General features: G+C 50.3%; 2 protein-coding genes across 2 annotated transcripts; both read right to left on the reverse strand.

Annotated features, from left to right (window-relative positions):
• Positions 1-1,644: 1,644 nt before the first annotated feature.
• On the reverse strand, positions 1,645-20,126 carry LOC138725311 (E3 ubiquitin-protein ligase RBBP6-like). Its single transcript, XM_069866107.1, has 7 exons — positions 20,094-20,126; positions 19,272-19,349; positions 16,446-16,534; positions 16,241-16,325; positions 15,306-15,445; positions 14,530-14,677; positions 1,645-1,770 (listed from the first exon to the last, which is right to left on the reverse strand). The coding sequence occupies exons 1-7, from the start codon at positions 20,124-20,126 to the stop codon at positions 1,645-1,647; spliced, it is 699 nt and encodes a 232-aa protein (XP_069722208.1).
• Positions 20,127-20,237: 111 nt separating this feature from the next.
• Positions 20,238-23,785, reverse strand: LOC138725313 (E3 ubiquitin-protein ligase RBBP6-like). The gene is made up of 3 exons (XM_069866109.1): positions 23,620-23,785; positions 22,027-22,126; positions 20,238-20,313 (listed from the first exon to the last, which is right to left on the reverse strand). The coding sequence occupies exons 1-3, from the start codon at positions 23,783-23,785 to the stop codon at positions 20,238-20,240; spliced, it is 342 nt and encodes a 113-aa protein (XP_069722210.1).
• Positions 23,786-27,214: the final 3,429 nt, after the last annotated feature.

Consider the following 27,214-nt stretch of genomic DNA (forward strand, 5'->3'; position numbering starts at 1 on the left):
AGCTTGGCATCCTGCTATGGGGTGAAGGACTCCAGCTCCCAGCGTGTCACAGGCTGAAAGTGTCCAGATCCCAGCATACAGTGGCATGAAAGACCTCATCTCCCAGCTCGCCGTGGGGTGAACACTCCAGCTCTCACATGCCATAAGATGGGGAACTGCAGCTCCCAGCTCCCCAGAAGATGGATCGATCCCGCTCCAAGCATCTAAGGGGTGCGAGGGACAGAGGAAATGACTCCAGCTCCCAGCATGCTTTGGGTTGGGGGAATCCAGCTGCCAACATGCTGCAGCGTGAAGAACACCAGCTCTCAACGTGTTTTGGGATGCAGGGCTCCATCTCCAAGCATTCTGGTCATTGAATGATTCCAGCTCGCAGCACGTTGTCGAGTGATGGACTTGAGCGCCCAGGTTTGCTGCTGGGGAGAGGACTGCAGCTCGCAGCATGTCATGGAGAAAAGGACTCCAGTGCGAGTGTGTTGCAGGTGGAACGATGCAAGCACCCTTCACGCTGAGGTGTGAGGGACTCTGGCTTCTGGCTCGGCATGAGGGGAAGGACTGTAGCTCCTAGCACCCCACAGGGTGATGTCCTCCAGCTCCCAACATGCTCTGGAGTGAAGGACTCAACTGGCAGCGTGCTAGAGGGCGAGAACTCCCCTTGTGGCATGGCCTGGGGTGAAGGACACCCCCTGCAGCATGGGGTGAAGCACTCCAGCTCCCAGCATATTGTGGGGTGAGGAACTGAATCTTCTGCCCCACTGCCTGGAGAAGCACTCCAGGTCTCAGTGTGACGTCTGGAAGGATTCCAACTCCCAGAATATGCAGGCTGAAGGACTCTTCCTGGAATATTTTGAGACCGATTTAGCAGCACTTTACCGCTTGTTGAGGTGGATCGCAAATTTAAAATATCTGCTATCTATTACCATTTATTCATACATTAATTAAATCTTAATTCAAAGCTATTCAACGACACCTTCTGTACTTGAATCAATAACCTAAGTATAGATAGAAACTGGTCAAGGTTGTCCGTTGTGCTGCTCAAGCCTTTCCAGCCCACGGGAACTGCAGAAGCTCCCGCATCAATTTAAAGAATGCCACCAGCTTCTGGCAGGGAACGGACAGGGGGTAGCGCTGGCGGTCTGCGTTGCCTTGTGAAGGGTCGCTGAGGTGAGCGCTGGTGGTGGGGTTGGTGCAGGCATTCCTGCTGCCCAGCAGCCACAGCCCTGGCAGGAGGGTTTGTCCGTTCTATAATGGTTTGAAGCTTCAAGCGCTTTGTCTATGGCACTGCCCCTCGCTTTGCAGAGTGAGCAAGCTGTCCTGCCTAGTTTTACCTGCATAGTACTTGAAACTCCTTGGTGGCACAGGTCGGCAGCTCAAGCCCACCCTGGTGTACCTGCTTCTCTCCCCACTAGGATCTAAAGTTTTAACTTCCTTCCACACTCCAGCACACTATCATACATTAAAAAATTCACGGAGCACAGAAGAAATTAACAACACACAACAATCAGAACTCCTTGCTCACTTTGCAGTGATGCTGCATCTCAGACACACAGCCGTTTGTTTCAGAGCCAGCCCAACTCACGCAACGTGCGGCAGAGTGCAGGGAGTTATCATAAACTGCTTTCTGGGGGTGGTGTCCTGTCTGCTGCATCAGAAGAGGGAAGCAGCAGAGGGTGCAGTTAGTTCCTCAGAGGTGGAGGGAACGGAAAGGCACTCTGTCTCCTCCCCAAAGATTTCACAGCAGTGTTCCATGACGAACTCCACCAGCGCCTTCAGCTGCACACGGGAAAGCCCTGGTTATGAGGCAGTGCCTGAAAGTCTGTCAAGCAGCCTTTCCCACTCCTGACCCTTCTGTCTGTGCAGAAGACTGTTGCCGGGGGGTTGCTCTTCCTGGCAGCACTTGCTGGAGAAAGAGGGCAGCCAGAGACCTCGGAAGAGCCAAGCTCTTACGGGCTCTCTTCACACTGACCCCTGGGATCCTGCCCTTCATGTCCGCAATAAAAGCACGTTTTCTCTCTTCTGACTGTGTCTGCCGTACGATATTTTGCACTAGGGGGAGATTGTTTCATGATGAGCCCCATTGGAGGCATCTGGGATCAGCCCTTATCCCGGAATCCTTTCCAGCCAGCATCAGGGCTGAGTCGTGAGGCTTGAGGAGTCCAAGCAGAGAAAAGAATCACAGAGGAGGGTTGAGGTAGGAAGGGACCAGTACTCCCAGTATGGACACCATGGACACCAATATGGACATCAGTGCTCCCAGTACAGACCAGGAAGGCACCGTATGGTCACTGGTTTTCCCAGTATGGACACCAGAGGCGCTAGTATGGAGAACAAGGCTCTCAGACCAGTAAGGCACCAGAGTGGGACTAGTATGAGACCAATGCTCCCACTCTGGACAGCGGGGACACCAGTACCAACACCAGGGACACCAGTGTTCCAGGTATGGCACCAGTATAGACCAATAAGGCACCGGTGTGGCATCAGTATGGGATCAGTGCTCCCACTAGGGACACCAGAGATGTCAGATCTAGCACTCTCAGTACAGACTCAAGTGTGGGAATATTATGGGACCATGGCTCCAAGAATGGACACCAGTCCTCCCAGTACGGCAACAGTACAGAAAAGTAAGGCACCAACGTGGGCCCAGTATGGGACCAGTGCTCCCAGTATGGACACCAGGGCTCCCAGTGCTCCCAGTACAACATTTTCTCCTGTGCTACTTCAGCTGAATAAGGGTACTTGGCTCTCCTGTGCCACTCTTAGGACCTTCATGCTAAAACTATTACACAATTTTCTTTAGAAATTTTTCCACATTCTTCAGAAAATCCAACTCCCATCCCTAGTTGTCTCAGTTTCCTGTTCCACCACAGTTGCTCCCTTTCATCAACAAAGCAACCCATGGCTGGTTACTAATTGAGGGCTCAGCCCAAATTTGTTACAGAGAGATAGAGAATGGCCAAGGGTGCCCAGGGATGCACGGAGAAAAGTGTGGCCTGCCGGGCAAGGGGGGTTCTCCTCCCCCTCTATCCTGTCCTTGGGAGGCTCCATCTAGAGTCCTGTGTCCAGTTCTGCGCTCTCCAGACAGAGAATGACAAGAAGAGGAGAAGGCACAGAGATGAGGAGGGGACTGGAGCATCTCTCTTATGAGGAAAGGCTGAGAGACCTGGAGAGGAGGGGAGTGAGGGGTGATCCCATCGATGCTGATCACTGTCTTAAGTGTGAGGGGCAAGAGGAAGGGGTTCTGTTCAGTTAAGCCATGTCCCTGCTGCTGCTCTGTCAACCCAAGAGACAGAATTGACCTCACAGCATTGCGTTTCCAGCATATGAATAAGATCCTGACGCACAGCAGACCAAAGCATAGTATTGCCACCCGTCTCCTTTTTGTTACCTGTGAGCTGATCAGATGCAGGTCACCTCACATTCCTCTCCCAACACTATGTGACTGCTTTGGGACCTCCCGATTCCTGCTGTGTTCAAGGAGCACACTTGGATTCTGTCGGCTGTCTCGCCGAGAACGAAAATTTGCCTAAAGATACTCACAGAGAAAAGCCCTTCTCTATATCCTGATCATCCTCCACGGATCCAGGGCACTGGAGCCCTCTCTAAGGGAGCAGTGGGGTGGCCCTGTTGCATCCCCAGGGATCCGAGGCTGTGAAGGCACCTGAAGGTTGCCCAGAGCAGGTAGGCAGGTGCCACCAGCCTGCACGTCTCCAGGGATGTGGATGCCCCTGCCTGCCGGCTACAATCCCCAGTCCAACCCCATCTCAATGTCCCCTTCCCAGCCCACCTCTATGTCCCAGCCCATCACAGAATCACAGAATCACAGAATCACAGAACAACCAGGTTGGAAGAGACCCACCGGATCACCGAGTCCAACCGTTCCTACCAAACACTAAACCATATCCCTCAGCACCTCGTCCACCCGTGCCTTAAACACCTCCAGGGAAGGTGACTCAACCACCTCCCTGGGCAGCCTGTTCCAGTGCCCAATGACCCTTTCTGTAAAGAATTTTTTCCTAACGTCTAGCCTAAACCTCCCCTGGCGGAGCTTGAGGCCATTCCCTCTCGTCCTGTCCCCTGTCACTTGGGAGAAGAGGCCAGCACCCTCCTCTCTACAACGTCCTTTCAGGTAGTTGTAGAGAGCAATGAGGTCACCCCTCAGCCTCCTCTTCTCCAGGCTAAACAACCCCAGCTCTCTCAGCCGCTCCTCATAAGGCCTGTTCTCCAGCCCTTTCACCAGCTTTGTTGCTCTTCTCTGGACTCTCTCCAGAGCCTCAACATCCTTCTTGTGGTGAGGGGCCCAGAACTGAACACAGTATTCGAGGAGCGGTCTCACCAGTGCCGAGTACAGAGGGAGGATAACCTCCCTGGACCTGCTGGTCACGCCGTTTCTGATACAAGCCAAGATGCCATTGGCCTTCTTGGCCACCTGGGCACACTGCTGGCTCATATTCAGTCGGCTGTCAACCAACACCCCCAGGTCCCTCTCCTCCAGGCAGCTTTCTAGACAGACTTCTCCCAGTCTGTAGCACTGCTCAGGGTTGTTGTGCCCCAAGTGCAGGACCTGGCATTTGGCCTTGTTAAACCTCATGCCATTGGACTCTGCCCAGCGGTCCGGCCTGTTCAGATCCCTTTGCAGAGCCTCCCGACCCTCCAGCAGATCGACACTTCCACCCAGCTTAGTGTCGTCCGCAAACTTGCTCAGGGTGCACTCGATGCCTTCATCCAGATCATTGATGAAGACATTGAACAGGGCTGGACCCAGCACTGAGCCCTGGGGAACCCCACTTGTCACTGGCCTCCAGCTGGATTTCACACCATTTACCACCACTCTCTGGGCCCGGCCATCCAACCAGTTTTCCACCCAGGAGAGTGTGCGCCTGTCCAGCCCAGAGGCTGACAGTTTCTCAAGCAGAACGCTGTGAGAAACTGTGTCAAAGGCTTTGCTGAAGTCCAGGAAGACCACATCCACAGCCTTTCCCTCATCCAGTAGCCGGGTCACTTTGTCATAGAAGGCGATCAGGTTAGTCTGGCAAGACCTGCCTTTTGTGAACCCATGTTGACTGGGCCTGATCACCCGGTTCTCTTGCATGTGCTTCATGATAGCACTCAAGATCACCTGTTCCATGACTTTCCCTGGCACTGAGGTCAGACTGACAGGCCTGTAGTTTCCTGGGTCCTCCCTGCGGCCCTTTTTGTAGATGGGCACAACATCAGCCAGCCTCCAGTCCAGTGGGACTTCCCCAGTCTTCCAGGACTGTTGGAAGATGATGGAAAGATCACAATATCCCAAGCCCATTTCCAAGTCCCCACCCCACCCTTATGCCCCAGCCTATCTCCACGTCCCCAACTCAACTCCACTTCCCCAGCCCATCTCCATGTCCTCATCCCATCTCCACTTCTCTGCCCCATCTCATATCCTCACCTGATCTCTGCGTCCCAGTCCAGGTACAGGATCTGAGCTCATATCCACATCTCCAGCCAAGCTCCCTTTCCCCAGTCCACTTTAATGTCCTCAGACCATCTCCACATCCCCAGCCCATATCCCCATCCCCATCCCTTCTCTACCTGCCAGGCCATCTTTACATCCAATGCCCATCTCTACTTCCCATCCAATTTCCACATGCCAAGCAAAGACCCATTTCCCCAGCCAATCTCTACATGCCAGCCAATCTCCAAGTCATCACCACATCTCCACAGACCAAGCCCATCTCAACATCCCCAGCCCACCTCCACGCTGCCAGCCCTCTCCACGTCCCAGCCCACCCCTGTACCCCAGTCATCCTCCATAGATCCCGGGCACTGCTGCCCCCTCTTAGGGAGCAGAGGGTGTCCTTGTTGCGTCCCCAGGGATTTTAGGCTGTGAAGGCACCCAGGGGTTGCCCTCAGCAGGTGGGCACATGCCTCCAGCCAGCGATGCCCCGGCCACTGGGGACAAGGTGCTGGGCCATATTGTTTTCCGTGGGAGCTGCCCACTGCAGCGCCCCAGGAGGGAGGGGTGCAGCAAGTGTAATTCATGCCCGATGTTGCCAGCCCTCCTTCAACATCTCCTCTGCACATAATGCGCAGGAAAGCATCTGGTGCATACGTACATTTAAAGATAAAATCTCTCCCAGTCAGCTCCCAAATAGAAGAACCTAAAAGATTTTTTTATAAAGCAAATTCCTTATGCATTTTCTGTTTCTGCATGTCAAAGAAAAAAAGAAAAAACATCTGGGCTCTTGCTCAGGCTGTTGCCTAGCACTGGCTGTTTGCGTCTCTCACTTCGGAGCAGTGTCTTTTCATGAGGGCCACCAGACCTGCCTGGGAGAGGAGGGCAGGGAGGGCAGACACACTCAGAAGACAGAAAATGTGCTTTTATTGTGGCCATGAAGCGCGGGAGACCAAGGGTCAGTCTGATGACAGAAAACATGCTTTTATGGTGGACATGAAGTGCAAGAGCCCAGGGGTGGCAGAGCTTCAGCCGGTAAAAGGAAATGGGCACCTGTGAGGACAGAGTCAGAAAGCACAAAGGCAGCGAGAAGCACGGCTTACTGCCCCTTCCCTTGGGGAACATTTCTGACAAGGGATGGTTTACGGCTAAGTAGAGAGAGCGGTTGCAGGCACAGGCTGCCAGAAGGCTCTGGCACCTTACACCACCTTAAACCTCTCCACTCATCCTCCAGAAAGCAGCGGGAGCAGGCACGCTGGTGGCATCGCATCAGGCAGAGGTATAGCAGATCCACAAACCCCGGACAGCATGTCTCGCGGAGGAGGGTACTTCCTGATGGATCCGAGTAGCTGCTGTGCCTCTTTCCAGCATTCCATCTCTCATGGCATTCTGTGGGTTTGCCTTTTCCCCCAGAAGAAGACGTTACACGTAGAACTGGAATGCGTTAGGCACGTGCTTCATCACAGACATACCTAGCAAACACCTGCAGAAAGACAGGTTTGAAAAGCAAAGCCTCCTGCCGCGGAAGGCAGTGGTGCACCAGAGGGATATCTGCAGACTCTGTCTCAGGAGTGTGGAAGAAACTCTGGCAGGACTCAGCTGGCAATCCTTTTCTTGCCTGGACAGGGACATCAGGCAGCCTGCAGAATGCCCCCACACCCGCCTGTGTGAACATTGTCTTCCAAAGTCAGGCCCTTGGTAGAAGGGCTAAAGCGAACCAGCCAAAGGGATCTTCTCTGGGGAGCTGAAGCAGCAACTTGCCAGGCTGTCACTTCACTACCCCAGGGCACCCCTTGCCACCTGCTAACGCTGACATTTGTCGCTTAGGCACCTGCCGCTCTGCTTCCAGGCACCACAGAGACCTCGGCAGAGTTTGTAGAATCACAGAATCATAGAATCACCAGGCTGGAAAAGATCCACCGGCTCATCGAGTCCAAGCATTCCTATCAAACACGAACCCATGCCCCTCACCACCTCGTCCACCTGTCCCTTAAACACCTCCAGGGAAGGTGACTCAACCACCTCCCTGGGCAGCTTCAGACCCTTTCCCCAAAGCACGGTGACAGAATCAGACTCTCTCCCTCTGATAAACTTCAAGAGAAAGTTTGTTCATTGACTCCTGCGAAGGTGTGATGAACCTTTGAAATAGTTTGTTCATTGACCCTTGTAAATAGCGTTTTGTATTTGCTCTAAGTAATGGACCCCGCTTTGTGCAGCATTTAAGTTAAAGGTAAACATGATGTTTTAGAATCATAGAATCATAGTATAACCAGGTTGGAAGAGACCCACTGGATCATCGACTCCAACCAGGGCTTTGGAGGGGAGGAAAACCACAAAAAAGAAGAAGAACATCATGTGACTTCGAGATAACCAATATCTGCTGAGGAGGTGAAGGAGAGGGCCTGGCAACAAGGAGAGACATGCACAGAGGAACGTCCTGTGACTTCGAGACAGCCAATGTCTACTGAGGAAGTAAAGGAGAAGGCCTAGCAACAAGGAGAGACACGCGAGCCTATAAAAGTCGAGGTCTGCTGGGGTGAGGGCGCACTGTGGAGAAGCGAAGGGCCTCCCCAGTCGCCCAGCGCTGTATTTGCTTGTCTGTCTTCTTGCTAATAAATTCTGATTCGACCTAATTGGACCAATTCCTATCTTTTACTGGGCTAAATTTATAACACTCCCCAAAGCACGGTGACAGCTTCAGATCCCCTCCCCAAAGAATGCTGGGAGCTGGTTTCCTCCCTCAAGGCATGTTGGGGGCTGGTTTCCTCCCTCAAGGCATGTTGGGAGCTGGAGTCCCTCCCCCCAGCCTGGATGGGTTTGTGGTCACACTGCCATTTTCTCTATTGGCTGCCAGAACAAAGTTCCCTTAAGTGACCCAGATCAGGAGGATGGGGTCATCTTGTGGAAAACAGATGCTCGCAAGTCCTCCCTTTTTAATCCTATCCCAGACCCGAAGGCTTCTCCTGGTGCCTGCGTAGTCTGTGACTGCAGTTTCCCATCTCTGAGGGAAGAGGGGTTTGGCTGCCTGTTTGTAGCGCTGTCAGATTACAACAGACTTTGGGATCACAGAAGAGAACTGGACAGGGACAAGCAAACGCTCAAGGTAACTGCAAAACAGAGGTGGGGCAGTCTGTAATATTCCTGTCAGGATCAGGATCTGAAGTTAAAGGATGTTTCCATTTGGAGAGCTGAGTCCTCTGGGAGCTCCAGTCTCCAGAATCCCAAACCCCCCCAGTTAAACAGAGGTCAGCCCTGATGTTTCTTTCTGCTCCTCTCTAACAGAGTTTCTCTGGTCTCTTTCTTTGGTTGGGTTTTAATCTCTGGTAGGTGACCAAGCTCTTTTCCATCAAACCACTCACAAACCTGCCCCTTGCCCGCCTTCTGCTGGGGCCAAGGCAGAGGGATGAAGCCTCGTGCTCCAAGCAAGCCTGAAGCAAAGTTGAAGTGCTGAGAAGCTCCCCTGGTGAGCCCTGAGTCGGAGCACACTTATCGAAGCCGTGGTGAGCTGCAGGAGCCCTGAACGCTGTTCATTGACGGAATGTGGTGGAAGATGGCACAGTGTATGTGGCAGCTGGGATTCAGGGGGTCCCTTAGCTTCGTGGCTGGATCGTTACTGTCCTTGCAGAGGGATGCTGGAATGCCCTGAGCGGTACAGGGGCGATTTCTGATCTGCAGCAGCAAATCTAATCATTAGGGGAGACAGAGCCTCCCTAGGTGGCATCTTTTGCTGGCTCTCCATCACCTTGTCACTGGCTTTTTGGGGCCCAGGCTGGAGGGACCCATAGGACGTGTGATGAGAATTCCATTCTCGATTTAATCAACCGGTCTTTATAGTTTGAAAGTGCACTACCTTGGTTTGTAGATATTGAAATGCTGTAATGGGATGAGGCAGTGCTTTTTTCCTGGACACTTAACTCCTGTTCATGCTGCAGTAAAGAAACACAAGGACAGCCTGGCCCTGGGAAGAAGGACTTGGCTTCTGGGAGGCTCAGAGCTGTCGATGAAGGAGAAAGGATACATCTGCAATTCTGTACTTTGCATCCTCTCGCCTCAGTTGGCATGGGAAGGCTGTGGACTTTTGTGCCTCTGGCTCAGGGCTCTCCCGTGGGCAGAGGGTTTTTCCAGATAACGCCCAGACAGCAAGAGATGAGGCTGTAGAGGGGCTGGAGTGACCTGGGCAGTGAGCGCCCTGCCAGGTATAGGATCTGGGCACGTGAGCCCTGGCCAGTTCTGCCCGCTGAGGGCTGCGTGCGAGCTCTCAGCCAGTCCCAGCTTGGCCTCCCAGGTCAAGGTTCCCATCCTGCTGGTGTTGATGCCAATCAAGGTGGTATCACCCACTGGCACCCGCCACCTGGAGAGATGCCCCATCTCCCCATCCTCTCGGGGCATCTCCAGCCCAGCTAAGGTACCTGTCGGGTGGGCAGAGGCTGCGGGAACACCCACTCCCTCCCACTGTGCAAATGACCACAGGCAGAGAGAGGCGCTGCCAAGCAAAAACTCAACTCTTTTAATGAATTCAGGAAGAAATGGGGGTTTGGGAGAGGGCTGGGCTGGAGTGGGAGGGTGCAGGTCCTTGCGTCTGCATGAAATACACTGGGCCCTGGGAAGGGTGTGCAAGCAGTGCAGCTTTCCCAGGAGATTCCTTCCTGCTCTCTAAAGGGTCGTTTCCCTGTTGGGATGACCATAGGGAGCTGAATTTCCTCTGAGCTAAGCACGACTGCCGAGAGCACTGCTGCCTTTTTCCAAGGGCTCATTCTTCCCACGAGTCAGTATCAGGAAAACCCTCCTCTGTGCCAGGAGGGGCTCTGGGGGGAAGGTAGGTGGGACAGAGTCTGGAGAAGGAAGTGTAGGGTCAGCTGTGGGTTAGACAAATGGAAAAGTGAGTGCCAAGCCTGACAATATTCAAGAAGCATTTGACCAAAGCTCTCAGAGAGGAGTTGGATTCAATGATCATTGTGAGTCTCTTCAGACTCAGAACATTCTATGATTCTACACATTAAACCACTGATTGACCCGACCCACATGTAGGACCTTTCACTTGGCTTTGCTGAATCTCATGATGTTCACAGCCTTTTATTAATTTTTTTCTTAAAAATCTCCCTGCATAAGCTCACTCTGTCCTGTGTGTCTGTGAAGTTAAATGCTATGATCCAGCCCCTGGGGTCTGGCGTTTATGGGTGCCAGTTGGTGAAGTCAAGCAGAGTGTGTACGGAGCCCTGGCTTGTTGTGTCAGGAACAGGTGTGGGTCCCAGTGCAGCTCCTGGAGCGATTCAGGGTCGGTGTTTCTCAAAAACCCACCTCGTGTGGGGCCCCAGGCTGAGTGAGGCAAGCGAGAGGCTCTGTGAGGGTCTGCACCTTGCCCAGAACTGGTGGGATGGGCTGAGCGTGTGCATACAGCAGCAAGCCTCAGTCTGGCCAGCCGGGCTCTAGGGGGCTGGGGTCCGCGCTGGGCTGTCAGGTGGCAGAGGGTCCGTGCCGGCCCCTGGGGAGATGGCCGAGTGTGGGGTGCCTGTGGGAGAAAGGCGTGAGGGCTGCTTGTTTGCAGGGAGCACCAGGACGGAGCAGCCAGCGAGCAGGGGACCCGTGGGGTGGGCGAGAGGGCTGGGATCCAGGCAGGGGCACCGGGGGACAGAGGGGCCATGCCAGCGCTCAGGGGATCCTTGACCATGGCTGTGCTTGTGAGCACCCGAGAGTGTCGTGGCTGCGCCTGCACTGGTGACCTGGCTCTGCCACCCCAGGCAGGGATGTGGCTGTCTCTGAGTTTTATGTCAGTCCTGCAGCTGGGCACTGACTGAGCCTTTGGAAACTCTGCTCTGCTCCTCTCCGTCCGACACCCTCCCCTCCTTGGTGACCTGTGTGAGAAACCCTGCCAACTGTGGCTGAACCTCCAGATGACTCGGAGCTTGGGCCTCATTCCAGCCAGCACTGTCCTGCCAGCTCATGGTTTGTGCTTCCTTTTCAGTCCAAACTCTTTCAGCTGACATTCTCGCCATTTTCCTTCTGCGTGACACACTGCCCGGGGTCTCCAGGCAAAGTGATTCCTGAACTAGACCTTCTCCCCTTGCTGGAAATGAGAAGGATGCAGGCTCGAGCCAAGGGGGCCAAGCAGTCCAGCTTCTCGTGGGGCCAACACGGTGTGAGCAAATTTAGGGCTGATGCGCACAGAGCAACATCTCTGGCATGGCCACCCCCACCCCAGGGACACCCTGATTCCCTGAGCTTTTTGATGCATCCAATAGGAGGATGAAAACAAAGGTGCAAGAAGCTGTTGACTGCATTGGCTAAACAAGATGGTGTCCAGTGACATGACAAGGCTCGTCACACACAACATAGCTAATTAAAAAATCCGATTAGTTTCTACTGTGTGTGGTTTGTTCTTCAAAATAAGGTCCTAATTAATAACATGCCTGAATAATAACATTTTTATTAAATGGGAAAAAAAAAGTGTCCTGTATCACTGAGATTAAAGCTGTTATAAACTTAATCCGACTGGAATTAAATACAAGGGTCTCTGTCCACAGGAAGAATCCTGCCTACACCCCAAGCACATGGTATATTTTCTTGTCTTGTCCCAAGTGGTCAAAACCAATGTGGAGAAAAATGCTCTCTGGTTACTGGAGAGTGAAGGCAAGCACCAACAAGCCAGCCCTTGCAAAACTGCTCGTACCGTTCTGTATCGTTACATTCCTGTTCTCTGTATCTTTCCTTTGACAATGGATCTCTAAACTCAGCAGCTCTGCCACTCTGAGCTTTCATATTGTGTGCTGGAACTTCTGCATATCTGTTAAAATGATTCCTCTCTCCTTCCCCTTGAGGTCTTGTTCATTGAGGGTGAGAGTGGCCTCTAAATAGGGGAGACCTTGGCCGTGAACGGTGTCTTCTGTAGGGGGATGACCTTGATCTTGAACAGGGATCACCACGGGTTCTGGACCTGGTGCCAGATTTGTGACCTTTACCCCTGCAACGATACAGTGGAGATGGTGAGTTGGAATGAGATTCGGAACAACTGAAAGCTCAGGAGTAGGAGTGACTGCAGGGAGAACCTGGTCTGAACTCAGAGCAGGAATATGAACCTCTGGAGAGAGATGAAATGCTGGAGGGAGACTTGGACCTTAAAAAAAAAAAACAACAGACAAAAAAAAAAAAGTTAATTCCAAAGAGTTCCTCTCCTCATTTTTTTCCTCCCATGTTTCATCTTTTATTCTCTCCATGTGGCTCTGTGAAAGCTACTGACGTAGCGCAGCTGCCAACTGAAGAACTCGATAACATTTCAGTTTCTGCTTACAAGACACAGCAGCAGAGAACCACGGGAGATAAAGGGAGATGAAGAGGATTTCTCTCACGTGATTCCTCCAAAGCACTTTGAGGTCATAGGCAGACACAGGAAATGCATCAACTGCCCCTGTTCAGGTTCCAGCTATTGCTAGTTGTTACAGAGAAGACTCAGGAAAAGAAGATTCCTGCTCCTTAACAACCGCTGCCATGTTCTAACTCTCTGTCAGCCGTCATCTGCCGCGTTTGAGCTGGCAACCTCCATAGGAAATGCCTGTCCCTGCTAATCCCTTGGATCATCCACTCCATCTCATGATCGAGAGGCAGAGTAGGGCTCTTCCTGATTCTTCCAGAAACTCTGCCTTTCTGTTATGGACACAGAAAGTAGTTACCTGCAAACTTAATGTTTCCACGCCTTTGGAATCTTTTCATATTCCATTGGTTCCTCACGAAACTCATTTGTAAATTTGTCAAGTTTGGACATCTTTGTTTCCCTGTTAAAACAAGTTGGACCTGTATTACAAAAAGCCACCAAGGAAAAAAGCCTGGCCAGTATGAGAATGTGTTCCCTGCCTGCAAATGCCAAAGGGGAAGATCCTGTTTAAGCAAAAACAGTTTAGAATTCCTACCACTTTTAGGGAAAGGTTTAGGATAACAATTACCCGGTTTCAGTTTGGTATGTTTACCCTCTGCAACAAAATAATTTTGGGAAAAAGACTGAGTTGCTTGTGCTTATGTCAGACACATGTTAGTGCAACTGCAGCCCAACCCGCTATCAGAACACAAAAATGAACAACAACGCAATTTCATTTGGAAAAATACATCCTCCTCTTTACGTATCCAGTGTCCTGTCACTGGAGAAGGAAGGGAAACAGCATCCTGGCTTGCATCAGCCACGCTGTGGCCAGCAGGACCAGGGACAGGATCCTCCCCCTGTACTTAGCATAGGGGAGATCACAAGTATATAAAGAGATAAACCAGACCCTCTGTCTCCAGGGGAGAGAAAGCACCTTAGCCATTTGAAACAGCTGAATTGAAGACATTCAAAAATGTTCGTAAAAGAACAGCATAGACTTTTCCAAGTATCTGCTCAATCGGTATCAACCAAGTGATTGATCGGGAGATTGATATCTTCTGCCCTATTGAGCCAGTATTCAAAGGCGTGGCTTTCCATCTCATCCTTTAATTATAGGTAGTTTTTATAAGTAATGATGTTTTCCTCAAAAAGCCTTCATTTTCCAGAGCCCTCCTTTCAGTCCTGCACTGGAGGTTTAGCTTGAATACTCTTACTGCAAGCACACCTTCTCTCTTTGAAAGCAAATTCCAGTTAAGCCATTTAAAAGTTAATCACCACTTGCATTCTCCACAACTGTGCACAATTATTCCCTTGTAAATCAGCTGTGGCAGAGGCTCTGTCTTATGGCCTCCTGTCACAGGATACAAACAGTAAGAGAGTGAGGGTCTGTAGGTACTCACGGTTCCCAGCCTGCTCTTCCACCTGCTGGGCACCTTCTCCTGCCTTGCTTGGGATGAGCTTTGGGAAGAGGAAAAAGAACAAGATCTCATTCATTTGAACTGAAGATAATGTTTTTACAGCAATCCTGCAGTGATGGTCACTCACCAGCTGTGGGCATGGATTGTCCTTGGGGGCCTGGGAGAACCGGTGCTGATGCTGCTGGTTGGAGTTGGACAGGAGAGCCCTTGAGAATAAATGCACACAGTTGGAAAACAAGCTCTGCTGAAATACAAGAATAACTGCATGTGTTGAAATAAAACTTCTATGCCTTTCCAACTGACCGAGAGGAAGATGGAGAAAGTCCAGGGACACTCACCAGAGCAGCAGGAGGTCTGAAAGCCACGAGGGCAGGAGGTGGAGGTGTCAGCGGTGGCTGTTCCTCTGGAACAGGATCTGAGGAGGTGGAGGATGGCTCCACCGGTAGCAAGGGAGGCTTTTTCTTCTTCTCTCTGGCATAAGCTTCCCTGGAGGAGGTGGAGGAGGAAAAAGAAAAAGGTTCTAGAGAGGTAAAGGAAAACTTCCTCAAGCTCTGCATTTATCAAAGGAAGAGAATGGATAGAATTCTAGTCTCTCCACATCAGCCTGCAAAAACACAGGCAGTCAGCTTCTCCTCCTCTTGTAGAGCCTAAGCACTAGAACATGGAGCCAGGAACTGTTCTCCCTCTGCAGAACTCTCCACCAAGGAGAAGCAAAAGCAGTTCAGCCTGTTTCAATGTGGGATCTGACAGAAGCCAGAGGGAGAGGCAATCTCAGTCCAGTAGCCCTTTGTTACATTTTGCAAGATGCCTTTGAAACACCAACCAGAAGTAAAATGCACTTTCCCAGAGAGCGACTGCACTGTGAGCATCACTGGCATGTTTTGCAGAAATAATCCTCAGTGCTCCACGAGTTTACCCAGCACCCAGGGCAGCCACAGCAGCCCCTGTGCCTGTAAGATCAGAAGGTGTCCCAGGTTCCCAGGTTAAGAGACAATGCCAATGCTTCCTCCCCTGCGATTACAGACGCTGGCCAGCTCGGGTGTGTTCCCACTCAGACATTTGCACGTTGTTTCTCTCCTCCCCTTTTGCTCAGTCCAATCAATTCCCTACTTACGCATTAAGGATTGGGATGACGTATTTCCCAGTGTTTGTCAGCATAGCCCCCTTTGTGTTGGGATCCTCCACCTCCATCAGGAAACTCCTTGGAATTCCTGTGCACTTCTTCATTCTGGGAACAGACCCAGGATGTCTGCCCTGTTCAGAACAGAAGTGCAGACAGATCTCGTCTTATGACTCATGCTGCCAATGATATTTCAACGATTACTGCCAGCAGCAAAGGCCCTTAATCCTCTCCTTTTACACAGCACAAGGGTTGTGAGACTGAAAGACCTCTTTTCCTGAATGTAGTAACAGACACGACGTTCCCAAGGCCTGAGCAGTGTTTTGAACTCAGTCGAGTTCCTTGGCTTAATGTCATGTTCTTAAGGGTGAAATATTCCTCAGCTCATCATCCCCTCAGAGCAGAGACACAAACCCGCTCCTCCTTCACAGCGCAGTTCTGAGCAAGAGCTGAAACCGGGGCTCTGAATCCGTCCCTGGAGGGACTGATATCCCCCAACTCTGTACGAAGGCTGAAGTCACACCTCATGCATTTGCAGTCAGTGACTGATGTGCAAGGGCACCAACACTCACCCAGAGACTTGGGTAATTAAAACATGCAAATATTCAGTTCACGGGGTCAACAGAAGCATCTTGGCTTTACAACAAATATTAAAACCCCTGAAGTGTAATTAAAGAGGTAAAACCAGACATATTTCCAGGAATATGGAAATAGATTAAGAACCCCATGAAAGCTCACAGAACGATATGTGGAATAAAGGTTCAAGGTATCCCTTGAATTTTGAAGGGCTCTGCAGCATCTCTGTGTAACCTCTGTCCTCAACCCCAGGAGACACAGTTCTTACGAGAACAGGTCATGGGTTTGTTTCCTCCCTGCCTGGGTAAGAAAATCCAAAGCTCAGTGACCCCAGAAGTGCCCCGCAGTCTTACCCCATCGTCTGGGCCGTTCCTGATGGAGTGGCCAGGTTTTCCACAATGGAACCAAGTATTTGATGACAGAGGTGTCTTCACGTAACTAAAAGGTTAGGGGAAGAAAAGAAAACATGGCTATGTATGTGTCTGTTCTCATCAAACAAAGATCTCTACCATTTTTACATCATCTTCAAAGGACAGATTGGACATTATCAACACCTACTTGATGGGGTCACAGTCCTGGCAAGACTGGATCATCATCGCTTTTATTTTATCTTCTTCAGATGCGTCAGCGCCGGCTAGGTTGGCCGTCTGTGAAATAAGGAATCATTGGACACACGTTAGAGACACATTTAAACCCACACGGACAAAGCCAGCACAACTCACCCCCCCCGTAAAGAGCAGCACAGCGTGAGATGAAGTTGTGTGGAAACAGCTGCTGACATACAAGAGAGATATCCTGAAGATATTCTGGGAGCCCTCAAACCATTTCATGATGGTTCTATTTCTGCTCACCTACGGGCAAAGAGAATCCTTGGACACTCAGGACCTCAGGCTGGGTTTGCCCCATCCATAAAGACTTGTGTGACTAACCCTGGTTTCTTCCAAGAGGACTGGAGCTACGTATGGAGAACATGATACCATCCAGTACTTTCACACTGACTGTTCAGATCCAGACTGTCTGAGGGAGCAGACATCCACTGCACCATTTAACCCAGAAAGATGCATGCAAGTGTCAGTATTTACATTTTGCAGCATTCAAAGGACACAACCGAGGAGTCGAGGGAGTCGTTTCCCTTGCCAGAATTCAGCTTCAGACATGGCAGCATTAAAAGGAATCAAACATTTTACAATCCTCAGCAAGACAAAAGTTCCTTTCAGTAGAAATTTGCCCAACAGGTGCTGCAGGCGGTGCACATCTCCTCTATGAACTTCATCCTATTCAGTAATTTAACTACGGACAACAGAACCTGGCCTGTTTCCAGCTGAGTGTGTCCTTTTCACACACAAAGCGTAACAGGAACCTTACGCAGATCTGGGTCTTCCACTTGTTGAAGCCAGCTGGTTCCTTAAAGGCTTATGTATTCAAAAGTTGTTTTTATTACACACTAGTCCAAGTACAAGCAGGGTCTAAGGGCGTGACTGCGTATCAGCTGGACATTCAAATACCGCTCGTTCAGACCCACCACTCTGGGTTTTGTTTCTGTCTACATTCACTCACAAAAGCAAGCAACACCTTTCAACATTTTACACCTTGTTGGTTCATAGACATTGTTTTCCCTCAGCAGTAACAGAATCCAGATCAACATCTATGAAATCATTCCAATAACACTGACAGGAGTCCTTAAAGGTACTTGACTGATGTGTTTGAACAAAAAAGGTTTACACAACACATCCAAACCCATAAAGAATAACTAGGAGTAGACCCACATTCAAAGCTGGCATTGAATAGAGAAGAATAGAAAACAAAAATCTTGTAACAGAATCACAGAAACACTAGATTGTAAATGACCCACAGGATCCTCAAGTCCAACCATTTCTATCAATGACTAAACCATGCCCCTCAGAACCTCATCCACCCATTCTTTAAGTACCTCCAGGGAAGGTGACTCAACCACCTCCCTGGGCAGCCTGTTCCAGTGCCCAATGACCCTTTCTATGAATTTTTTTTTCCTGATGTCCAGCCTAAACCTCCCCTGGTGGAGCTTAAGGCCATTCCCTCTTTTCCTGTCCCCTGTCACCTGGGAGAAGAGCCCAGCTCCCTCCTCTCTACAACCTCTTTTCAGGGAGTTGTAGAGAGCAATGAGGTCTCCCCTCAGCCTCCTCTTCTCCAGGCTAAACACTCCCAGCTCTCTCAGCCGTTCCTCATAAGGCCTGTTCTCCAGCCCCTTCACCAGCTTCGTTGCTCTTCTCTGAACTCGCTCCAGAGCCTCAACATCCTTCCTGTGGTGAGGGGCCCAGAACTGAACACAGGATTTGAGGAGCGGTCTCACCAGTGCTGAGTCCAGAGGGAGAAGAACCTCCCTGGAGCTGCTGGTCATGCCGTTTCTGATCCAAGCCAAGGTGCCATTGGCCTTTTACAACCCATTGCTTCCTCACTGAGCCAGCTCGTGCTCGAGAGGGCAGAGGCACTCACAGGGTTTAGCTGCTTTATCTTGCGCTCCTATATTTTTCTGAAATAATTAATTTTGTTCTTTTCCCCAAAATGTACCCCAATTCATTTCTGCAGTGAGAGAGGGAAGAAGTTTCCAGTGGGAGGAGATTTCTCAGGCTTGGAATTAACTTTCTATTCAGCAGGAGGAACACTCCTCTGCATTGAACTCTGCCTTCTCCCATCTCTGCAACCCGACAGACTCGTCATTTAACGTGCCAGCCCTGCGCCTGCTCTTGCAGAGCGATCACTGGTGCTGCCCCAGACAAAGTCACACTTGGTAGAGCAAAAACCACAATTGGCTGCACAGCAAAACTCGGCTGCTGTCACATTTGCTTACGTGCCACACACACACTGGTGCATTCCTGAGAACAAGGAGGGACAGGGACACCATTCAAAGAGTGCACGGCCACACAAATCCCATTGCCTTGTCTGCAGTTTGTGTCCTACAACTGATGAAATCATGGCACATTCCAAGAAGGGATCTAGAACTGTCATGACTAGAAATTCAGAAATAGCCAGGCCATTGTCCAAGCTCCAGCAACGCTTCTATTCTGGCTGGGCAGTGTCCCTGCCCCCAAAATGTCCATCACTCACACCAATTCAATTCTGCTGTAACAACTGGGCTCGTCTACAACGCAAAATCAATGAAACTAATGAAGACACAACATTGAGGCTGAGAAGGTTCTCCCCCTCTCTCTTCCCAGTTTGGGAACTGCTTGTTACAGGGCAGGATCAGAACAGACACTCATTGTAAAGGTAAAACACATAAATTTAATCATAAAAAAAGTTTTGTGCACATTGCAGTAGTTCTCAGTGACAGAGCACAGTATCAGATCTAAAAATATGAAGCAAAACCTCTTTTTTTAGCCTTTAATGAGAATATTCTCTATGTACCTTAATCAGTTTGGCCAAAGCCATCGGTGCCAAGGAGTCATAAACCTGTGTCAAGAAAATCAAACACAGAGTCAAATTCTACTACGCAAACACAGCCACAGAGAACCTTTGCTCTGCTCTGAAAGCCTGCATTGTATCCTCTGCGTGGGACTGAAAGAGGCATTTCCAGCCTGGCGTCATTTGTATTTGTTCACAACAAAGCCCAAACCTCTGGCAGCGTTAAGAGTGCTGTGAGGTTAATAAGAAGAGGCTGAAATAAGCACACCAGCTTCAGATCAGCTCGTTGCTCCACAACAGCTCAGAGAGGGATGCCTTTCAAATGCTCACAGCAGCATTGGAGTCGAAGGGGAGAGGCAGCTGCCAATTTTCAGCTAAAATGTATTTTTAAAAATAGTTCCGTTTATTTGTTTACAGACATGGGATTGGTGTTTCAACACACGCTGGTGAACTAAGGCAAAATAGCATCAATGCAGCAAGAACTGCTCCTCTGTGGGGTTTGTTATCCTCTTCAAAAACCATCATGCAAAAGTAGTCTTGAAAACCAAAAGCTGAGTGATACAGTGTGCAAATGGCAAAAGACCACTCCAAACCATCTGAGTGGCCAGGAAAAAAAGAACAGCAGAAGCTGTACAGACAGACAGATGCAGACAGACAGACGCAGAGCATGGGACTGTGTTCAGCTGTGCAAACCTTGAACCTGCAAGACCTAAACACAATTGCACATTCCCCATGTGACACAGAGCCACACAAGGAATATTCCAGCATATTCTGGGTGAAATACAATGCATTGTCACATTGCCAGCCACAAATGCCACTATTCACATGTGAATGGTGCAAATGATGGCGTTTCTCCATTTCTGCGGTGCTGAATCCAATCTATTCTATTTACAACATATTCTGTGTTTTACTGGAAAATATAATAAGTTCATGCTTGGAGAATTCCTACAAGGCTTCATTATTTAGAAATCAATGCGGAGAGAAGTGTGAGGCTGTGTTTTTACATACTGCTTTTGGTGTTCCACGTACTGGCTCCGTTCCACTTCTAGAAAGAAGAAAGAAAGGAGATCAGATCTTAAAATTAAGTACACGCTTGTACCCAACATATAGCAGTGAATACCCATTATGAAACCTGAGCATCAAACACTATGTTCTGATGATTCAGGGAATGTGGAAATTCATTCACATGCAGAAACTGTTCTCTCTTGGTGCATTCAGTGCAACTAAAAACCAAAACAAACCCAAGTGCCATTTCTGGCTTTTCACTAATGGCTCTGAGACTGACAGACTCAGAAGACAACAGTGCAAGAGGAAGCCCTCCAGTGTTTTCTCTCTGCTACATTAATAGCGAAACCATGAAGTCTCTATGACAGCTTGTGTTCTCAAATCATCAACCATTACAAAGAGGTACCAGGCAGAGCCCTTTAGTTTCTAAGAAGCAGCAGTGGTGGTCTGGACACTTCCAAGTGCAAGTTTGCTACGTGAACAAAGCCACTTTTGATGCCAGCAGCGCCTCTTCTTGCATTTTAGGGCAGCACTGCAGGACCCGGAGAGAGACCATCCAACCAGACCCAGAGGATGCACAGACAGGACAGCGCTGAGTACGCGTGTTGAAATGAACCCTAGAGCCAGGCTCTCTTTATAAGCAAAACACTGCAGTGTTGAGATTTCCTAGGGAGTGCCTGAAAGCCTTGCAACAACCACTGCAGTGACAGGCCCCCAGTTTACATCCAGAGACCAGCATCTCTAGAGTTCATTGATTGAGAACCGACACCACTAAGACATGGCAAAACCGCAAGCTAAAATTATCTCCCGGCTGTGCTGGAAAGGGGGGATTTGTCAAAAGGCTGGGAAACAGGACCATCCAAACCCTGCTGGTGTCGCTGAGGTAGAACCGGGCTCTGTGAATGCATCACTGACAGCAATAATCTGATACTCAGTCCTGAACATCTGTAATTGCAATCAATAACACAATTCTCTGTCCTCCGTAAATCTCAGGAATAAAGAATTAAAACCTGGAGCACAGATGTCAGCTCAGGGTAAAAAAAGTCCAAGGAAGATAACCAGGAGAATTTGTCAAGGTGCTAAACTGCTCAGTGATTTTCAAGCTCGGACAGAATTCCCTACTCCTCTATCATACTGGCACAAAAGGCAAAAGACTTAAGGATGATGTTTCTTTTGTCTAAACCATATTGTCTTTAGGGAACTCACTGGAATGCCTTAGGAATGAAACTTTGTGTTTGCGTTGTTCACCAGCTGGCAGCCCTTGGTCTTTCCTCTACTCCCCTGCTTTGGGGTGTAGGAATACCTGCCATACCCTACCCCCTCCTCCTGGTGCAGAAATAGCCAAACACGACTATCAGACTCTTCTGAGATGGGAACAAATAGCAAGGAGGCACTCAAATGCCATCCTGTCTGTACTATAAAAGCAAGAAAGCCAAGACACATAATAAGGAACCCCTCCAGGCAGAGGAAACAGGATCTACCAATTGGGTCTCAGAACAACCAATCCCAAGAGCCAATCCAACACAACCATCTTAAAAGTCACCATTGATGGAGTTGGCACCCCATGCCCCAGCAGGACTAAAAATGTAGGTCTGCTTTGGGAGAGATCCATTAAAATCTACCGCATAACAGCAGCAATTAACCGCAGCTTTAAAAAGAAAGACATAGTGTGAGCGTCTCTGGAAACTAATCTCCATACAGAAAGGTAACAAGGAAACCACTACAAAGAACCCAAGGCTGTAGGGAAACTCACGGAACAGAGGGCTTGCTGGCAGCTTTAACTCCTCCAGCAGGGATTCTTCTAACGATGACCGATGAGTTCCTGGGAACCAGGGTGTTCTCATCTGTGTATTCTGAAAGCAACATAAACACAGAGAAAAAATCAGTCAGGTGGTACGAATGTCTATTATTGTGCAATTCCAGAGCATGGCAGAGAACCCCTTTACTGACAGAGAAGCACAATTTGATGCCACCTTGGGTGAGTTCTATGAGCTTCAGGCAATCAGCTGTCCCAGTTAAACACCATGAGTTCTTCCCGTTCACATTTTGCAGAGCAGAGAGAATCAAATGCAATCACTGATGTTGAGAGCCTCTAAAAGCCTTTAGGGAATGGTGTGGGCCTGAAGCTCTGCAGGATTTGCCTTAGCTTACACCACCTTCATCTCAGCACGAGGAAAGCCTTTTGACAATATTTACACAGAGCCCAAAGAAAACAACAGCCTGAGACTCTTGGACTTGAAACTGCTTTGGCTTGAAATGCAAAGCGCACTCCAGAAGAACAGTTTTTATGCTGCAATCACACGGGCTGGATGTGATGGAATATTTAAAAGCACCGTCAGCAGCCATTCCCTGGGATCTGCTCCACTGTTTGGAATACTGAAAGCTCTGACCTTTGAACGCTGAATCAGAAGGAAGGGCTGAAAACCAAAGGCACCATCTCTCCAACCAAGCTGTTGGGGTGCTCTTGCTTAGAGATCACACACAAAACACGAACATTTCACAATTTGTACCCCATTTTTCAGTACATTGTTCTTACAAGCAGGAACCTCTCTCAGACCAAAACACCCTGCACAGAAGACACCAGGTCAGCACTGAAATGCACATTTCACTGTCAGTTCCATATGACAGAGTGCTTCTTCAGAAAACTGAGTAATCATTGAGATGAAACCATTTCCTGCTCTTCCCCCTCAGGAATCACACGGCAGCTGCCTATGGACTATAGAGAAGTTCCAAACTCTAGGAGAAAGGGCGGTGACTGATGGGAAAAGGAGCAGGTGAGAGGACTCCCAACAATCAGAACAAGTTGGCCTCTTTCACCCAAAATCCATTTGGTTTCCTAGGTCATCGCAACATCTCATCAGGTCTCCTGCAAAGACAAATTTCTAAAGAACCAACACTTTATGTCCACATGTAAGAATTCCAAACACCCCATGGAGGTAGAAATTCCTGGTCTAGTTTTTTCTTCTATCTTTATTGCCAAAAACTTTTGTGAACAATCCCCGTCGCCCAGCATCCACGTGTTTTCCTATGCCTGCCCTGTGTGTAACGGAAAGATCTGGAGATCAGAAGAGCAATCAGGAAAGAACAGCTCTGCGAGGACACAGTACAAGTGACAGCTCCTGGTCATGGCCAAATCCCATCATCACTTCCCACCACACTTAATCCCCAGCACCACTTGCCCTCCCGTCCCCTTCCCCTCCAGTGGGATGGGCCCCAGGCTGACTCACACTGTCTGGGGCTGACCCACAAAGAGCAGAGAGCAGCTCCCACAGCTGTGGCTGCTGTGGGGCATCTGCAATGCTGCCAGCTGGGGGTCTCTGAGCCCTGCACCCACCGCCCAACGCACCTTCTCCAGTCTGCGCATTGGAGACCTGCAGGTCAGACCTGGACGCCTTCAGCTTCTCCCGAGACATAATCTGGCGCTTGAGGTCTCCCAGGGAGATGTCAAGGCCACTGAAGGTGACGGTATCATAGTTCAGCCTGGAGAAGAACTTGTAGTGGACGCACGGCATGGTCAGGGCCAGGCGGTGCCTGTTCTGTGCCTCTAACCCAGCAGACTCGGAGCTGTGGGGCTCTGCTCCTCTCTCTGCAGCAACTCCTGATCCGGAGTGTGGGATGCACGGGCTTGTGGGCCAGTGGCATGCTGGCCACGGGCTACGGCCTCTGTGATATCATCCTCTGTGATGCTGACCTGTTGCCTTGGAGACATCTCTGCTGTCAAGGGCAAAGCACACTCTGGATTCACTCTCCAGGACGATCTGGAGGACGCAGGTGGTCTCGCCACTGGGAGCTGCCTGCACCTTTCTCAGTGCGTGAAAACCAAAGCATTTTGGCTGTGGTTTTGCTGTTGCAGTGCCCGGTGCCAGTTCCACTGGAACTGAAAGTCTGTCTCCGTGAAGGGTAGGTCAGGTCTGCTTCTGTGCAGTCATTGCTCGATTTTTAATCTCCATGGAAGGGCCTCTATTTCTTCACAGTGTTGTCAGCTCTTCTTTTCCTGCTTTCTGGATAAATTCTGCTGGGAAACATCCAGAGCCCAGAGGCTTCCCCTTCTGGTTTAACTCTGCCAGCCTCGCCCGGTGCTCCCTCTCCCCGATCGTATTTATTTCCCAAGTGCTGCATTGCTGACTGCAGGGTTTGTACGGAGGCATCCTGGCCTGGCAGCTGAAGCTCCATTCCAATTTAGCTGCCTGCTTGTTTGCTCTGTGATCCGTAAGGATGGACTTCAACTCCAGCCTCGACTGCTACTGCTTCTGAGATTTGACAGCGCAACCTTTCCAGGGAGGAGGCAGAGGAGGCAGGGAGCAGCAGTGCTGCAGGGTCTATCCATGCAGAGCATGGAGGCTGCCACTTGGGAGTTGTCCTCATCTCTCTTCTGTTGGAGACAAGAAGCAGATGGTCCCCAGAACAGACCGTCCTGGGTGCAGGAAGCCGGGAACATCCAGAGAATTCACAGAAAGAAGGGGAAATTGGTTCCAGCATCAGGGTGAGGTGAAGTGAAAGTGATGAGTACCCTGGTGACCAGTGTCTAGGGATCGCTGGAGCTCTTTTTGTGTGTTCTGCTGGGAGAGCAGATAGGAATTACCAGAGAGGATGGAAAACCATCCTGTTCATGCAAACAGAAATACCTGAAGGCATTTATCAACTTTAACCTTCCTGTAACCTTCCGCATGATTGTTTGACCACGGTTTCTGTTTCTCCTTCCAGAGATCAGCCCAGGGTCTGCAAAATGCATTTCTGCTTCCACGAAGTGGTGCTCGATGCTGTACCTGCAGCAGTGGGACTTCTTGGCTGCTGCTGGATCTACTCTCATAAAAAGAAGCAGGGAAATGGTCATAAAAAAACCTCCCTGCTGTCAGCAGAATCGATGATGTCCGGTTCCCACAGAGAGAGCAGGAGGGAGGAACTTGAAATGTGTGAGAAGGAGCTGGTGGTGATGAAGCCTCACCTTGACCAGCAAAATGAGCAGCTCCACAGAGCATGGCCAGACTTCAAAAGGGATCAAGAGGAGCTGCAGCTGCAGAAGGTCTCCTTCCACTTCGATCTGGAAAGGCTTCGTACAGCCTGGGAGGAACTGAAGAGGGAGAAGAAACAATTCCACCTTCAGTGGGAGCAATTCCCTGAAACGCATCAGGAGCCTGACCACATTCAGGTAAATGCTGCTCAGGTCGGTGCCCTGCAGGGAACTCCTGGGCATGCCCGGGCCAGCTGCGTGCCAGCAGCAATCGACTAAGGCCAAGCATAAGGTCCTACAGCTGGGTTGGGCAATCCCTGATTTCAGTACAGGATGGGAGATGATGTGATAGAGAACAGCCCCGAGGAGAAGGGCTTGGGGGTGCTGGCTGATGAGAAGCTCAACATGAGCCAGGGAAAGTCATGGAACAGGTGATCTTGAGTGCGATCATGAAGCACATGCAGGAGAACCGGGTGATCAGGCCCAGTCAACATGGGCTCATGAAAGGCAGGTCTTGCCAAACTAACCTGATCACCTTCTATGACAAAGTGACTCGGCTGCTGGATGAGGGAAAGGCTGTGGATGGATCTTCCTGGACTTCAGCAAAGCCTTTGACACAGTTTCCCACAGCATTCTGCTTCAGAAACTGTCACCTCTGGCCTGGACAGGCGCACGCTCTCCTGGGTGGAAAACTGGTTGGATGGAGGGCCCAGAGAGTGGTGGGAAATGGAGTTAACTCCAGCTGGAGGCCAGTGACAAGTGGTGTCCCCAGGGCTCAGTGCTGGGTCCAGCCCTGTTCAGTGTCTTTATCAATGACCTGGATGAAGGCATCGAGTGCACCCTTAGCAAGTTTGCAGACGACACTAAGCTGGGTGGAAGTGTTGATCTGCTGGAGGGTCGGGAGGCTCCAAAGGGATCCGAACAGGCTGGACCACTGGGCTGAGACCGACGGCATGAGGTTTAACAAGGCCAAATGCCGGGTCCTGCACTTGGGGCACAACAACCCTGAGCAGCTCCAGACTAGGAGAAGTCTGGCTGGAAACTGCCTGGAGGAGAAGGACCTGGGGGTGTTGGTTGACAGCGACTGACCATGAGCCAGCAGTGTGCCCAGGTGGCCAAGAAGGCCAATGGCATCTTGGCTTGGATCAGAAACAGCGTGGCCAGCAGGTCCAGGGAGGTTCTTCTCCCTCAGGACTCAGCACTGGTGAGACCGCTCCTGGAATCCTGTGTTCAGTTCTGGGCCCCTCACCACAAGAAGGATGTTGAGGCTCTGGAGCGAGTCCAGAGAAGAGCAACGAGGCTGGTGAAGGGGCTGGAGAACAGGCGTTATGAGGAGCGGCTGAGAGAGCTGGGGGTGTTTAGCCTGGAGAAGAGGAGGCTGAGGGGAGACCTCATTGCTCTCTGCAACTGCCTGAAAGGAGGTTGTAGAGAGGAGGGAGCTGGGCTCTTCTCCCAGGTGACAGGGGACAGGAAAAGAGGGAATGGCCTTAAGCTCCACCAGGGGAGGTTTAGGCTGGACATTAGGAAAATTTTTTTCACAGAAAGGGTCATTGGGCACTGGAACAGGCTGCCCAGGGAGGTGGTTGAGTCACCTTCCCTGGAGGGGTTTAAGGGACGGGTGGACGAGGTGCTGAGGGACATGGTTTAGTGTTTGATATGAATGGTTGGACTAGATGATCTGGTGGGCCTCTTCCAATCTGGTGATTCTCTGATTCTATGATTCTGTGAGCTGACAATGTGTGCTTGCAGGCCAGAAAGCCAACCGTGTCCTGGCCTGCATCAAAAGAAGTGTGTTCACGGGAGGTGATTCTGTCCATACCCATCGCACAGGGGCTGGAACTAGATGGTATTTAAGGTCCCTTCCAACCCAAACTGTTCTATGAATCTGTGGTTCTACGATTCCTTGGCCTTCTGCCCCTGATCCTTTGCAGGAACGATGCAGGGTGAGCCTTGGCCTTGAGATCTAAGAGAATATTTGCCCTTAGCTTGT

This window comes from Phaenicophaeus curvirostris, chromosome 11, assembly GCF_032191515.1.
Source record: "Phaenicophaeus curvirostris isolate KB17595 chromosome 11, BPBGC_Pcur_1.0, whole genome shotgun sequence".
Taxonomy (NCBI): Eukaryota; Metazoa; Chordata; class Aves; order Cuculiformes; family Cuculidae; genus Phaenicophaeus; species Phaenicophaeus curvirostris.

What these genes read in the sequence shown, in the direction of transcription:
- LOC138725311 (XM_069866107.1), bottom strand. Translation starts at nt 20,126, where the DNA reads ATGGAGAAACGCCATCATTTGCACCATTCACAT. An exon ending in ATCATTTGCACCATTCACAT is followed by an intron (nt 19,350 to 20,093) that starts GTGAATAGTGGC and finishes TTTGCGTAGTAG; the next exon opens with AATTTGACTCTGTGTTTGAT. An exon ending in CAGGACTGTGACCCCATCAA is followed by an intron (nt 16,326 to 16,445) that starts GTAGGTGTTGAT and finishes CTAACCTTTTAG; the next exon opens with TTACGTGAAGACACCTCTGT.
- LOC138725313 (XM_069866109.1), bottom strand. Translation starts at nt 23,785, where the DNA reads ATGCCGTGCGTCCACTACAAGTTCTTCTCCAGGCTGAACTATGATACC. An exon ending in CAATGCGCAGACTGGAGAAG is followed by an intron (nt 22,127 to 23,619) that starts GTGCGTTGGGCG and finishes TGTTGCTTTCAG; the next exon opens with AATACACAGATGAGAACACC. An exon ending in GCCAGCAAGCCCTCTGTTCC is followed by an intron (nt 20,314 to 22,026) that starts GTGAGTTTCCCT and finishes TCTTCTTTCTAG; the next exon opens with AAGTGGAACGGAGCCAGTAC.